General features: G+C 43.3%; 1 protein-coding gene across 4 annotated transcripts in view; it reads right to left on the reverse strand.

The window, feature by feature from the left end:
• LARS2 (leucyl-tRNA synthetase 2, mitochondrial) overlaps positions 1-16654 on the reverse strand; it is a 146752-nt gene that overhangs the window by 30874 nt on the left and 99224 nt on the right. For all 4 annotated transcript variants that reach the window (XM_010817882.4, NM_001435144.1, NM_001435143.1 and 1 more), the window contains exons 11-14: positions 16299-16414; positions 15389-15672; positions 11467-11565; positions 8167-8304 (exon numbers count right to left, since the gene is read on the reverse strand). In XM_010817882.4, coding sequence (XP_010816184.2) covers positions 8167-8304; positions 11467-11565; positions 15389-15672; positions 16299-16414 — 637 coding nt within the window. The remainder of the gene's footprint in view (positions 1-8166; positions 8305-11466; positions 11566-15388; positions 15673-16298; positions 16415-16654) is intronic.

The following is a 16654-nucleotide window of genomic DNA, read 5'->3' on the forward strand; positions in this document are numbered from 1 at the left end:
TGTTTCCTTGACAGTCTGGACTGTGCTAACTCAGAAATTACAACTAATTCCTGCTGGTCACAGAAAGGCACCTTTGTCCAAAGAAGGAGAGAAGGAAGGAAGGGAAGGTGGGTGTGAGGAAGGGAGGGAGGGAGAAAGGTGACTAATCATTAGGATTAACAAGGAATTTCAGAACACAGGCAGGCTATTTAAAGCATCCTTACAAAAATCACTGCATACAGGAATGTCTTAGTCAAGATGTGGCTAAAAGAATCTCAGGATTCATCAGAGCCATAACCAGTGACTGCAGGTGACATTTTCTTACTTATGAAACCCTGGATAACCTGCTCCCCTCTCTCCTGCCTGGTCAGTCGGCTACTATGTAGATCTGGAAAGAAGAAAGCAGAAAGCTGCAGATCTCTGAAAACAGTCTCTAATTGGGACTTCTCAGACTAACTTCACCTTGCTCTTCGTCCCTGCCCTGAGTCCAGGGCCATCGTGTTCACATAATTGGCCTGTTTCTAAGCATGGAGACGTGGCTTGTCTGAAAATATCACTGTTTTCATTTCCTAGCAGATAGCCAGGGGCCTGGAAGGAAATCTTATTAATACCATGAGACTCAGGTAAAGTCTTTCTTTTTTTCCTTACCTTTTCCTAATAGCTCCATTTCTGGTGTGATTAGAAAAAGCTCCCTGGACCACAGACGGAGGCCTGCTGAGCTCACAATGGTCAGTAGCTGGCTGTCAGCACGGGAAGCAGCAGCTTCTGACGCCACCCCACCCTTTGATGACTGCAAACTGCAGACAGAACGTCAATTCTGGGAATTTAGTCTCTCTGGGTTGTATGAGCAGCTGAGGCTGATGCTGACTCCCCTCCACCCCGCTATTCCCCCATGCTCACAAATCACATTGCATGCCCAGCACACTTCCCTGCTTCAGAATATAAACTGTAAATGACTTCGCTTTATTTTCTGTTATAGAGTCACACAGTCATTGGGAAAAAAACATCTGGGGAAAAAACCATTAAGAAATAATAAAATCATCAATAAGCTCACCGTCCAGAGAGAACCAGTGTTAACATGCTGACATAATTTTTTTTCTAGTCTTTTCTCTTGCTTTGTGTGTGTATTGGTGTGTGTACATGTAAAGACAGAGAATCAAATTGTATCTACAAATTTCTGCCTTGGTTTTTTCACTTCTGATTACTTCAGATGTATTTCTCCTTGGTGTTCAACATCCTTTGTAATATATATAAAGAGTTGTATGGAGTCCTCCATAGAGATGGAGTATACTTTGCCCTTTCTCAGCATTCTGGGGCATTTAGGTTTGGGGTAATACTTGAAATCATACTTATATGGACATTCTTGTGTATTAGTTTGTGTTTTAGGATAGATTTCTAGAAGTGCAATTAGTGTGCCCAAAACTATTTTTTAAGGCACTATTTTATGACTATTTTTAAAGCACTCCCTCTATACTGCTAAAATGCTTTTCACGAAGATTGTTCCCAACTGTAGTGCATGAGAGACCCGCTCTCGCTGGGATGCTGTACGGAAAACGCTTATTTTGTGTTCCTTTTGCTGCCAACAAGATAAACATTTTAGAGTATGTTTACTGATCACTTGCATTTCTTCTTTTGCAAATTTCCTGTTGACATAACTTCCAGCTTAATCATCAACCTGATGTTTCAGACACACAATAAAGGCACCAGTTGTACCATGGGCTGGGACTTCTAATCCAGAGGCCAGTTTCTTCTTATAAATGGTAAAGAGCCCTTCTGGAAATTCAAACCGCAGACCTAAATGTGCAAGTGATGAAAGAAAGGGCCCGGGCTCTTTTAGGAAATAGGAAGATTATTAGATCCACATAAACCTTTGCTTTTGTATTTGAAGACATTTAACCAGAATCAGAGAGTGAAAAGGGTACTCAGAGGTGACTGAATCCCCAATCTATGAGGCCAGGGAGAACCACAGGGGTTAGAACTCTCATCTGCACCACTAATCACAGGACCAAGAGCAGGAAGCAGAGGTTTCAGGACTCCCAGTCCAGACCTACTACCTGAGACAGTGGCCAAGCGACTGACTGAGAAACGAAAAGCGGGACAACTGAAGTCCCAAGTCCCTCCTGATAAAGCAAAAGGCATACAGAAATAGACAGGAAATTCCAATTTATACACATTTCGAAAAAGGAGCTAATAAATAAAGAGAAACACACACGTGATTGACAGGTCTCAAAATTTCGCCTTAGACCAGCTTGATAAAGTTGTTTGGGGGCTTTAAAATAAATGCTAATTGGAGAGCTCTGAATTACTCACCACAGAAAGTGGATGATTTTCATTTCATCTGAGGCCAACTGGTTTACAAAACACCTCCACTACAGAGGTAATGCTCAGAAATAAAGAGTTTTCAGACGCTACTGTTGCCCTGATGTGACTGAAGAGGAGCGGTGCTGACAAGTGTGCTGAGAAACAGAGATAAGATGACTTTCTGCACCTTCTTCGGAAAGGTCAGCCTTCTGAGGACTTAACTGTCCCTCTTTTGTGGGGAGTATGAAGGCATGGAATAGAATTGAACCATCTTGGGAAGAATTTTTAAAATATATATTGCATAGGTATATTTCTATTTATACCATACAGTTGGCCCTTAAAGTTGATGGTAAGGCAAATTCCAGCTGGACCTCAGGCTTTGCAAATTTTAGAAATGTATTTAATAGAAACAAGTCACATCCAAAACAGTGTTTTAAAATTATGTCGGAATGCTACAAATCTTTTTCTGCTTGACTATAGTTTGAAAACAACGCAAACAAGTCGGAAAAGTAGCCAGGTCCTGTCCTCCATCTTAAATTAGTTAGCCATTGGGTAATTTATTGACTCATTCATTCCTTCTACGAATAATGGCTCCAAGGCCGAGAAATGCGCCCTGCTGTTAAGAAGCCAGAAATCCTTTGTGGTCTTTGTTTCTAGACCTGCATGCGTGCATGCATGCTCAGTCATGTCTGACTCTTTGCGACCCCATGGACTGTAGCCCAGCAGGCTCCTATGTCTACGGGATTTCCCAGGCAAGAATACTGGAGGGGGTTGCCATTTCCTACTCCAGGGGATCTTCCCAAACCAGGGATCAAACACATATCTCTTGAATCTCCTGCACTGCCAGGCAGATTTTTTTTTTTTCCACTGAGCCACCTGGGAAGCCCTAAACCTACATGAGAAGGAATTATTTCTCAGGTTGTACTTGATGTTTGAACTTAGCCTTTCTCTATCCAACTTTCCCTATCCCAAGGAGAACATTTCCTTTGGGGGGTTAAACTCAACTGATTGAAATAAATATTTGCTGAGATAATGTCCATGAGACTGTGATAGTTAACAGGACACAGGTTGAAACAAATATTTGCTGAGATAATGTCCATGAGACTGTGATAGTTAACAGGACACAGGTTCCATCCCCCAGGGTAGCTTATATCTAGTGAGGTAAAGACGTTTCCACAAAGAAGAAATGCAAGGCAGAATGGCAAATGGTATAATCTAAGTTACAAACACTGTAACTACAGTCAGCCCTCTTTATCTGTGGGTTCCAAACCTGTGGATCAACAAACCATCAATTCAAAAAAAAAAAAAAAAAATCCAGAAACTTCCAAAAAGCAAAACTTGAATTTGGTGTAGCCAGGCAATTTACATAGCATTTACACTGTATTAGGCATTATAAAATTATCTAGAGATGACTTAAAGCATTCAGGAGAGTGTAAGTTACATACAAATAATACTACACCATTTTGTATGAGGGATTTCAGCATCTACTGATTTTGGTATCAGTGGGGGTCCTGGAACTAATCCCTAGTGGACACCAGGGATGACTGTAATTTATCAATACTTCCCTGAGGGTTAATGCTATTAATGTGTTTAGTGGCCTTCTGATGCAGATGGGTTAATTTTTACACATGAATGTCTCTGGGACTAATGAGAATTATTTTAAGCATTTAATTTATATCCTAAATTAGCTTTCTGTAGACTTAATCCATGTGTGCATGACCAGAATGTGGGAACAGATCTGAGGACGGGGTAAAAAGGGAGGGAGCTTTCGAGGCACTTCATTTTAATGAAATTGGATTTTAGAGGTTCGACTTAAGGTGACTGCTAAAATAAATTACAATATATCCATATGACAGACAACTATGCGTAAATTATAAATGCTGATGTAGAGAGATCACCAAGATATATTATAAAATAAAAAAGCAAAAGACATATATATATAATATATGAAACATTTTAAAATGAGTATATCAATAGATACAAAATATTTTTCTGGAAGAAATCAAGAGAAACTGTTAACAGTTGAGAAGAGTAGAAGGTAGGCTGCAGGGAGGAAGATTTCAATGTTCACTTTCTATGCAGTTAAATTAAAAAATTTTAATTTTAGACATGTATTACTTTTTCATTATTTAATATTTTAATTGTTAACATCAATTAACTGGACAGAGAGATGACTAGATATATTTTCCCCTTTTATTCTCTTCAATTAAAAAACATTCTAAAAGGTTGTTGTATGAAAAAAACCAAGCACAGCAACAACTGAAAAAAAACCCTCAGGAATGGTGCTCCAGGCAGAGTGGCAGACAAAAGAACCTGAATTACTGTCCTGATGACAAACAAGTGAAAAAGCCAGATCGGACACAAAAAACACATTGTTTTAAGTGTGTTATTGAGTTGGCAAACTAAGAAATGAGGTTGAAATAAATCTATTTTTAGGTAAATAAGAACTAACAGTTGGTCCTTTACTTAAAAAAAAAAAGAGACTCTAAAGTATTAATATTAATTTATGTTTTAGATAAAAGGGAAATGATTTCAGATGTTCAATTCAGAGATGCAAGAAGCAAGAGTGAGAAAAGATTAATAAGTATGTGGATCCAATGCAATTTCAGTTGAACGCCCAACAGATAACCTCTGTGGAATCTGACAAGCGGAATCTGAAATGTATATGGAAGAACAGAAGTCCAAATATATTAATAGTCAAGGTACTCCTAAAGAAAAAGGACAGAGTAGGAGGACTGCCCTTACTGGATATTGAGACTTGTAGAATTAAAATAAACAATGCCAGTAAATAACTATTAATGGCATGGAAAAAAGCAAATAGACCAATGGACCAAAGAAAAAAAAAGGTCCTATAAATAGGCCCTTGCATATTCACAAAAACTTGATTTATGATGGAAAGGGCACTGCAGATCAGTGGGGGAAATGATAGACTATTTCATTAAAGATATTGAGACACTAAAAGCAGTTGCCATAAAGGAAATGATTATTAAAATTTACTACATTAAATTAAGTTTCTGTTCATCAAAAGACACCATAAAAATAAGACAAGCCAAGAACTGGGAAGAAATATTGCAATACACATAGCATCCAGAATATTTATAGAATTCCTACAACTGATAAAAGACAGCCCAGAAGAAATAAGGGCAAAACACACAAGCAGGGATTAACGGAAGCAGAAACACAGAGGCTCATAAACGGAATGAAAACATGCTAAACTTCGTTAAGTCTTTAAATTCAAATTTAACTCACAAAGTCATCCACTATATAACCACAAGTCTGACAAAAGTCTTACAGTTGGATAATACAGTCAGCCCTCTGTGTTTTATGATCCGTGGTAGGTTGAATCCAAGCATGTGGAACCCATGCATATCAAGGGCCAACCATGGCAACTGAGCATCTGCAGATTTGGTACCCTCAGCAGGTCCCAGAACCCGTCCTCCACAGAGATGCGGGGATGGCAGCACTGTATGTTGTAGTGGTGAGGATGTCAAGTAATCAATACGATGCTCACCTCTGGTAGTGCCAGTGTAGGTTTCTATCATCAATCTGAAAGCCAGCCTGGGTTTCTTACTAAAGTTGATCATGTGAGTAATCCTACAACTCGGGAATCCCACATATATAAGATAAGCACATATCTTTGAGAACTGCTCATGTGTGTATGTCAGGAAACATACATGGATGCTCCTAGCAGTTTTGTTCATAGCTGCACAAAACAGCCCAAGGACATTAATGATATGGACATGAACTGAACTCTGTATTAGAAACTCTATTCCAAGCAATCGAATACCAGATGGCAATAAAAGAGAAATGCAACTACTCAATGCAGCAAGATGGATGAAATTCCAAAAATGCTGAGCAAGGGAAGCAAGAGAGAATATGTGAAATATGATTCTATTTATACAAAGTTCAAAGACAGAAACAACACATATATCTTAAAATATTCATCACTGCCAATTATTAAAGAAATGCAAATCAAACTGAACTGAGGTGGCACCTCACACCAGCCAGAATGGCTATCATCAAAAGTCTACAAACAGGACTTCCCTGATGGTCCAGTGGTAAGGAGCCCGCCTGCCAGTGCAGGAGACAGGGGCTTGATCCCTGGCCTGGGAAGGTTCCACATGCCTTGGGGCAACTAAGCCCTTGCTCTGGAGCCCTCGAGCTACGACTACTGAATCCTGTGCACTCAAGAGTCCACTTTCCGAAATAAGAGAAGCCACCTCAACGAGGAGCCCACGCACTGCAACTAGAGAGCAGCCCCCGCTTGCCACAGCGTGAGAAAGCTCACACACAGCAATGAAGACCCAGCACTGCCGTAAATAAATGAATAAGATTTTAAAGGTCTACAAATAACAAATGTTGGGTGCAGAGAAAAGGTAACCCTCCTACACTGTTGGTGGGAATGTAAATTGGTACAACCACTATGGAGACCATAATTTGAAAAGATATATGCACATCCACGTTCACTGCAGACATTAGCCAAGACACAGAAGAAACCTAAATGTCCGTCAGCAGAGGAACGGGTAAAGAAGATGCCATACAAATATACGACGGACTATGACTCGGTCACAAAAAAGAGTGAAATAATGCCACCTTCAGCAACATGAATGGACCTAGAGATTATCATGCTAAATGTAGTGAATCGGACAGAGAAAGACAAATATATATCACTTGTAGGTGCTATCTAAAAAGATGATACAAATGAACTCATTTACAAACAGAAATAGAGTCACAAAGGTAGAAAACAAACTTGTGGTTACCAAAGTGGAAAGGCTGAGGGGAGTGATAAATTAGGAGTTTGGGATTAACATATACACAATAATATATATAAAATAAATAATCAACAAGGACCTACTGTACAGCACAGGGATCGCTACTCAATGCTCTGCAATAAACTATATGGGAAAAGAATCTGCAAAAGACGGTTTTACATAAATATATATATATATGTATATATGAAACCGAATCACTTTGCTGCACACCTGACACTAACACGAGGCTGTAAATCAACCGTACCTCAGTGTAAGACAGAAATTAAGTCAGAATACATCAAGAAGTAATAACTTTAAGAAAAGCAAGGAAATGCATAATTCAACATTCAGAAATGGCACTGTGTGAGGGGAGAGGCAGAGGTGTAGGAATGGGGATGATCTGATTGGAGAGGGCAGCCTGGGTATTCTAAGGGGCCTCTAAGACTCTATTTCCAAATGTGACAAGGGGGTGCATGGATGGTCATTCTATTTTAAAAATTGTATAATTTTATAATTGTATAATACATTAAATATATATATTATACACATTATATATATGCACACACATACACACATATATATATACATATATATATGAGGTATTTCATGGGAAAGAAGCCCACACACACATCTTTCTGAACACCATGGGGAACAGATTACAGACCAACAGGGAACGAATTTCTCAATGGATTTCCCCCTAGCTTTTAATCCATCATACACTTTTATCAGTGATATATCGAGACAGGATTCAGTCAAGCTTGGAAACAGCGGACACTGAAGGACCTGATGATAAACATGACCTCGCACGAGAAGCTATAAAAAGCCATGTAACATAATGAAAGCTCTCCGCTGCCTCCCAGGTGAAAAGTCTCCATTAGCAGAGATTTAACTCCACCTAACAGAGAAGAGCTGAAGCGAAGATCCTGTGTGAGCAGGCAAACGGCACGGGCTGGGACTGACTCAACAGCACAAGTGGCCTTCCAACGTCAAGGCTGACAGTGACCTCGGAAGCACACTTGAAAAATACGAGTTCTTCTGCTACGTATGTATTCACCTTGCTCCAGAAGAACTGACGCCTGCTTTCAGCTGCTATTCAAGAAACCGAATTCTTTTGCAAAGCAGTGTAAATGCTCACCTGTGTTTGACCATTTTTTGATCGTGGCAAAAATGACTGAAGAATCTTGCATAGAACAAGTGCATGACAGCATGCTCTTTCCCTCCAATGTACAAATCCACAGGCATCCAGTAATCTGCCAAGGCTGCGCTGAAAGGGCTGGGAGGAAGAGAGATGGTCATTTATTAAAAAAAAACCTACTTTGTTACGACTGCATAAATTAGACAGACATTATAATTTGCATATCCCCTGAAATAAATTACGTGAAAGAAAAACAGTGATTTTCATTATAAAATATAATGAGAAGCTTACATAAGAGAGGAGAAAAATGTCAGAGCAATATTAATTTATGAAATTTGCAAGAACTGTTTCAGAAGCCATTGCTGACACATTTTAACAAATGTGATTTTCACTTAGAATGAGGACAAAAGGAATATATACCAGCACTAAAGGTATTTCTGTACAAAGCATATATTTGACTGTCTAGTTTTATTTTAATTTTTATTACCATAGACAATAGAGATTTTTGAGTTCTTACCAATAGAGGGCAATATGGCACTTAAAATGGAGACTCACGCAGATACTAAACATTCATTTTAAAACAGAAATTCTGTCTTAAAAGTAGCCCCAAAATGCAGATAGTCAGCAAGAGCCTGTATATGCTTCTTAAAATGCCCTGAGCATACGTAGAGTAATTATAATAGCCCAAGTCTCTCTCACCCAACAAGTATTTTTTGGTCAATGGAGGTCCTAAAAGAAAAGTTTCCTCACTGGAAGCATCATTCCCAATCCTAATGGATGCCAGGGAGGAAAAGGCCACTCCCTCTGTTTCTAGCTGGGGTTCTTGTCGGGTGTGGGGTTAGTGGGGGGTGGGAGGGAGAAACAGCACTGGCTGGGGACAGATCTCTTCATCCCCAAGGTAAGGCCCTCTCTTGAGGTCATCCAGTGAGGCAAACCTTGGCCTGTGGAGGATCTGCGCCCCATGGTTTCCTGTGTTTGTGAATTCTCCTCCCCACACCTCAAGCACGTTTTCCCCAGCTCGGGCTGGAAGCAGGAGCCCAGGGCTCGGCAGGTGGGCCTGGCCAAACACCCTGTGTTTGCATCTTAATACAGCTTGGCTTTCTCTCCTCCAGCTAGGATGCCAGAATTCTGGCAAAATTTTAAATAATGTTTCTTTGTGAAAAATGGCTCCCTGGAGAAATGTGACTGCTCACGCAGGTGACAGAAAAGCAAGGGAAGTCAAGGATGGTGCCTGAAAGTAAGCTTGAAGTAAACTGAGGAGTGAGACAGTGGAAGTAGCTCTAGCTGGGATCTATGATCTATCCTGGAGACCACCCAGTGAGGTACACGAGGCAGCATGGGAACGCACAGCAGCATTTTATGAGGGAAATGATGTGGCGGGTGGGGTTCCACACCGGGGGCTGTGAAGGTCTCAGGGTGCGTCTCGCCACTCAGGGGCCCCTCATTAAGCCGGAGTCTCCGTCATCTGTAGAAAGGTTTTCCCTTGAACCTTTTTGAGAGGTGGAGAGTCTGATTTCCCCTGCACTGTAAGGCTGCTCTTCCTAAATTATTGTTGCCATTGTTGAGTCACTGTCTTTCCGACTCTGCAATCCCATGGATTGCAGCATGCCAAGCTTCCCTGTTTTTCACTGCCTCCCGGAGTTTATCCAAGTTCATGTCTATTGAATCGGTGATGCCATCCAACCATCTCATCCTCTGCTGCCCTCTTCTCTTCCTGACCTCAATCTTTCCCAGCATCAGGGTCTTTTCCAATGAACTGGCTCTTCACATTAGGTGGCCAAAGTATCGGAGCTTCAGCTTCAGCATCAGTCCTTCCAATGAATATGCAGGGTTGATTTCCTTTAGGATTGACTGGTCTGATTTGACTGGTCTGATCTCCTTGCTGTCCAAGGGACTCTCAAGAGTCTTCTCCAATACCATAGTTCAAAAGCATCAATTCTTCAGCGCTCAGCCTTCTTTCTGGTCCAACTCTCACAACCATACGTGAAATGGAAGGCAATAAAAGCTCCTTTGAGAAGGAAGACCCAGAAGAGGGGCCTCTCTGTGGGTTGGCCGGGGTTGCCTGGTTGGTCCCAGGCACGGCAATCCCTCTGTGCCCTTTCTGCCTCTGCCAGCTGCTGTTCACTCTGGCTCCTGCTCATTTCTGCACAGCCTCCACGTGAATCACAGAATAGCAGAACTGGGGCAGGCAGGAGCGCCCGTCTCCCTGGAAATACATTATCTCCCAACCAGCGAAGAAAATGGGTACATTTTTATACCTGGCCTACAGGGTTTCAGTATAATGGTTCTCCTGTGGACAAGAGCGAGTTGGCAAGGTCCCTGAAGCGCAGTGTCTGTGGTTTCCTGTGCTCTGCATCAGTCTTCTTTTGTTCTCATTTCCTTCTCTACCCATCTACCTATTGCTCTCTTTCCCTCATTTATTTTTGTCAAAGAAGCACATGCACATAGCTGAAAAAAACAGTCCTGAAACGTTTATAATGTAGAACAGTGGTGTCCAGCCCCATTCCTTCACCACCCTCCCCCCACACCTCCTACCTGTCACTTAGCCACTTTTAACCCTTTCAGATGCTTTTTTCCTGGCAATTATTTAAAAATATGTTTATATGCTTTGTTCATTTATCAGTATTGGAAATTATCTAGTGACTGTATATGCTAAGAGGTCATGCCCTCAGCTCACTGACTCTCTCTCTTCTACCCTCCCTGTACACTTGCATCATTACTTTCATTTAAGTTAATAACTTTACATATTTGTGACTGCACAAGTGCAGTTCACTGCAGGGCCAAAGAGGGTATTACCAAAGCTCTTCCTTACTCTTTTTCATTTTTCCTATACCTGGGATTTACTTGGCTCTGAAGAATCTAATTTAATAATTGAGCACACTCACTATAAGAGCCTGTTTCAAAGAGCACAGTTGACCCATGGCTTCCAGCTCTTTCATCTCTGGACCCACCGGGGTTGATGGCAGCCTGTGCCCTCCTGGGAGGAGCGGACCAGAGCAGGCATTGCCTCCTGACTTGGGACTCTCAGCATTTCCCATCCGGCCTGCTCAAGAATTTTCAAGCTGTGCTGCGGTCTGAAGCTCTTCAACCCAATCCTCCTGCCTTCATCCTTTTCTTTCATCGGTGTCAGACCTATATCCTAGTCCAGGGCTTGCCTGCCGACTCCCGCTCCCTCACCTCTTTATTCCCCAGAGGCACCTGCCCCCATAAATCTCTTGCCCATTGAATTCTATCTTGATGTTTGCTTCATGGAAGACCCAGACCAACACATGCTCATGAATTCAGCAGGGCTTTCTGTACCTCTGAGTATTCTGAGGGTCAGTGTATCTGAAGTAGTACCAAGCAGAATCCACAAAGGTATCCATTGTATCTGTCTCTCTTGTGGCTGCTCCTTTGCACCTAAGAAGGAAAGAAAGTTCATCAATTGGTTTCTTTTTAAGTATTAATGCATTTTCCACCAGCTTTTCAGAAAGCTATAACAATTAGTACGAATTCAAAATGTCACAAGAACAATGCCACATCATGAAAAGAACAATTCACGGTATGGGCTCTCTTTGTACTGCAGAGTACACAATGCTTTAAAGAAACTTAAAAATGTAAATCTTCGACAATTATAAAAGCCCGTATTCTCTACTTCTCTGAATTGAACATGGTAGAGTATCTAACGGCAATCTTCTCTCCTTATGCACTCACTTCTCTCTTAGGCATGTCACAACTGTCTTCAGCCAGTGCCTACTACTCACTGATGCTCCTGGGGCACATCAGTTTATGAAGAGAAGTTGAAAACCAAATGTAGTGAGATACTGCGCTGAAAAATGAACTTTTTTTTTTTTTTCTTCCTATCTCTATCTCTTGGGTGAGAGGAGCAGATATCCACAGGGGGTGACCTCAGGAAGATAAGCCACCATGGAGACCCAAAGGCAGAAGTGTGCTGGAGCAACTCATAACAGTTTGTGAGGATTGACTCTTGAGATCTCTTTCCAACAACAGTGGGACGACTGAGTGATGCCAAGGGGTCATCTGAAGTTAGCCCTTGGAGGAAGTACCTGTACCATAGAAATGGGCCAACATTACAGATCAGAAGCCCCCCTCCAGTGATCTACTTAGTACACACTCACCAACACACCACTGTCTAAAGGAAGGCTCCTCACAGAAGGTGAAGACAGCCCCACAGTTCAAGACAGTGAGTGGAGGGAGATGCGTGGTATGTGAAGGGTTGAAAACAAAAAGCAGTGCTCATCCTAGGGATGTGATACGTGGGGAGGACTGAGGTTTCATAAGGGCCCAACTACCAACCAATTTTGAAACATGTCAGTAGGATGATGGCCCAGCGGACTGGAGCCATAAGCTACCACTTCTGGGAAGGCAAGAGACAGTACCCTTAGCCAAGCCTGGCCAAGGAAGGTGCTTGGCTCCCTTGAAGACCCCTCAAAGGCATGGATCAGTAGTGGATGGGGGTTGACAGCTATTAGCAGGGACCCTTTGTGGCTGTGAGAAGCCACAGCAGGAGAACACAGCTCGGACTCCAGGCTCTCCCTTCTGAAGCATGGAAGCGGAACCAACCACCCCTCTCAATGCTGCCTTCTTGGTGGGATGAGTCCTCGGTGGCGGGGTGGGGGGGCGGTTCTTGGAAAATTTGAGGAGGGGGATGAGGCGCCCCAAAGAGGAAGTGATGAATCCTTTGCTAATTTAGCACGTAAGGGCTTCAGTCTGCTTTTAATTTTAAAAATAAAAGGAGGCATAAAAAAAAAATAGAAGAAGCGTTGCCTTTATATGCTGCACATGTGAAGCAGTTGGTACTGGCTTTCCAAATATTACTGGAGGAAACAGCCACTCCCCACCTCCTGCTTATTAAATGGAAGTGGCTGAGCAGAGAACACAGGAGCCCACACCTGGCGGGGCTCTGGGGCCTCATGCCTCTCAGTCAGGGGGCCTCCAACTGGGAACAGTGGTGGTTCCAGGGGAAGGGGCTTACCGGAGAGAGCCCCAAGGGACCCCTAATCCTGTTTCCTACCACCCAGGGCTGCTCTAAGAATCTGATCTCAAAAGTGCATCTCTAAACGAAAGCCAGGTCTCTTTATTTGGAGAGCAAGCAACCAGAACACATACTATTTTGGGGAAATAATTAGAAGATAAATGTCTCTTCTTCTTCCTCACTGTTAGGGCACGCATACAATTTAGGAAGAAAACGCAGGGACTCAACTAATAAAAGGGGCTGATATCTGACCAAAACTTGCCATGCTGATTTTTTAAATGGTCATGGTGGATTTGAAGATGACCAACACTTTTTATGGCTGACACTAAAAGCCGGATTATACAGAAGAGACTACTTGGAAAATGGGAGGCAGACAATGGTGACAGTGACAGTGTTACTACCATCATCAGCCCCAGCATTAATAAGACTAAAACTGGGTGGTGGGCACCGAGCCAAACGCTTCCCGGGCTTTGTCTCATTTAATCCCAGTAACTCTGGGGATGCTGAAGTAGACACTACTGACGTTCCCACTTTGCAGATGGGTAACTAGGGTTCAGAGAGGTTGAGAAATCCGTTCAAGGTCCTGGAGCTCAAGGGTAATGAATCTACCTCTGCTGGACTCTGGTGCCCATGGTCCTTACCACTGGGCTGTCCCGCTTGGCCACACGGCTCAGCAGCTCTCAGCCCTGCAAGCTCATCAGATTCAACAGGGAGCCTTGACCAAGCCCACGCCTGGGGTCTGCTCTCCAGGCATCAGTAGACAAGGTAGATCTTATCCCCACCACCAAGGCCCTGGGCTGCCACAATGGGTGGGCTGAAGGCTGCCCATGTCTCCAACAGAGAAGTACTTTGTTACTGCTTATTAACAAAAAGGGTGTGCTAACTCTCCCCTACCTGGCTCAGAGCTTCCTACATTCCTGCAAGCCCCATCGCAAACCTCAAAACTGCCTGAGTGAGCTCGTGGGTGAACTGCTGGCAGGCCAGGGCAGAACGTCACTAACACTTCCAGTTACAGAGTGTCTGCTAGGAGCCACTGTGCAGGGTTCCATGAGTTAATTCTAGTCTTCTGAAACCCCTTCATGGGGTTATTTTCACTCCTGATAAGGAAATCAATGCTCAGTGAGCTTATGTGACTCTCCCAAGACCACATAGCTAGTGAAGAGGCCGGGTCAGGACCTGAAGCCGTGAGTGTTGTCTCGCCAGCCTGAGCCACGCATGCGCACTGCTGTCTAGTCACTCAGTCGTGTCTGACTCTTTGCTAAGCCATGGACTGCAGCCCACCAGGCTCCCTTGTCCTTCACTATCTCCCAGAGTTTGCTCAGACTCGTGCTCATTGAGTTGATGATGCCATCCAACTAGGTGGCTACCTAATTACTGACCTAGAGGTGGTAGTAAGAGGACTAAGTTATTTCAAAACTTTAAACAACCCCATCACGATCTACAAGGCAGAGAAAAACAGCTTTTCCATACAAGGACGAAGGGAAATACTACACTTTGGTATCTGTTATTTACTTTTTAATCAGTTGGAATGGCATCCTAAAAAATCACACAGGAGGGACTTCCCTAGAGGTCCAATGGTTAAGACTTCGCCTTCCAATGCAGGGCGGGGGAGGGTTCGATCCCTAGTCAGGAGCTAAGACCCCAACATGTCTCAGGGCCAAAAAATCAAAACACCAAAGCAGAAGCTATACTGTAAAAAATTCAATACAGATTTTAAAAATGATCCACATCAAAAGATCTTAAAAAAAAAAAAAAATGGGAGACACGCCAGTGAATTGACAGAAAACATAATCCTACTTCCAAAATGAGAATTAAGGAGATATGACATATTTCAGGATATTAAAGAACGAGACCCCTGAGTACACTTGTCCTCGTAGCTACTATCCTGCTGCTTGTGATAAAATCTCCACTGTTATCATAGTCACTCTGTGGGAAAACCGCAGGCATTTACTCTTTTCTCTGAGAAGCTCTTTAGAATATATAGTGAAGGAAAGTGGTCTTTTCCAAAGCTATGATGAAAATGTGTAGCTTTTCCATCAGTTGGATCGGCTGTTTCAGGGAAAGATGTGAATTGATATTGTTGCCTCCACCAGCCCAGAGGAGAGAAGAGGGCACCCATCACAGGGCTGGGCTCCAGATTCCAGCCTCCTCTTTCTAAGGTTGCAAAAGACCTATGTTATTCTTTCTAACCAAGCAGAAGTCCGAGAGGAGAGTTAGCAATCGTGGCCGAGGGGTGTGGCTCCTTACCTAGGACAGGAGCAGTTTACCCACTCGGAAGCTGAGGCCAGTGGGGAGCCTCCCCTGCCAGTGAGAGGGGTGATGCTGGGCAAGGTCACGGGCAAGTCCTCCAAAGGCACCGGCACGGGCCCGCAGGCCGGGCAGTGGACCATGGGGATGGGCGTGCCCCAGTAGCGCTGCCTCGAGACCAGCCAGTCCTTCAGTTTATCACTCGTCACGTCACCGCCCACTCTCTCCCTCCGGGCTTTCTGAGTCAGGGCTAGAAATGCATCCTGCCGCTTCATACCTGTGAACTGAGAGGGGAAGGAGAGCGGTAAGAATGAGCTGCTCCCCTGAGGCCACCACCCTGGACTGCCACTGTCTGGAAATAAGTATCTGGGGAGAAGAGAGAGCTCTAAAAGGAAGAGCCAATTTTGGTCAACTGCCTCAAGGAACCAGTTTCCCTGGAGGAGGTCATTTTTCTCATGCAGAAGATTCCCAAAATAAGGTACTAGCTATTCTGACAACTATACTATTCAGGGATCAGGTTCAACTTGGAGTTGAGAAGCTTCTAGATCTTGAAAAAGAACATTATTGTGGGCTTCCCTGGTGGTCCAGTGGCTAAGGCTCCATGCTCCCAATACAGGGGACCTGGGTTCAACCTCTGGTCAGGGAGTTAGATCCCATGTGTCGCAGCTAGGGGTTCACATGCTGCAATTCAGATCCTGTGCGGCCAATAAATGAATAAAAGTAAATGATAATAGTAATAAAAGAACATTATTTTGGTTTCATAGATTTCGAAACGAGGCTGCAAGACTGTTAGGTGTGGAGATGAATGCAATGGTAAATGGTAGGTTGTAACTTGCATCGAGGGGAAAATGTATCATGAAGCTCACGTGAAGACCATGAGTTTAGAAGTAAATCCTTAGGCCCCACCAACCTCCGCGGAGCCGCGCAGTCTCTCTGTACCATCTGGCGTCTCTTCAATGACTTCGGAGTAGGACAGGCCCAGGGTTTGGGCCAAGGCGGAGTCCTCCAAGCTGGTGCTGGGAATTCCTGTTCAAGGCGAAGAAATACAAAATGTCTTCTTTGCAAATGCCCAAATCACAAAAGGACTGCCAGCGCGGGCACTCAGCATTAGCTTTCGAAGGGAGACTCTATCTTTTTCAGTCAGAGAAATGATCAAATCACATCGCATTCACTGAGAAAAGGGAATAGTCTTGGGGAAACTCACCACCCTGACACAACGGTGTTCCGTACTGACACTACTTTCGGTTGTCTTATTCCTTTGTTTAC

Source organism: Bos taurus, chromosome 22, assembly GCF_002263795.3.
Source record: "Bos taurus isolate L1 Dominette 01449 registration number 42190680 breed Hereford chromosome 22, ARS-UCD2.0, whole genome shotgun sequence".
In the NCBI taxonomy this organism is placed as follows: Eukaryota; Metazoa; Chordata; class Mammalia; order Artiodactyla; family Bovidae; genus Bos; species Bos taurus.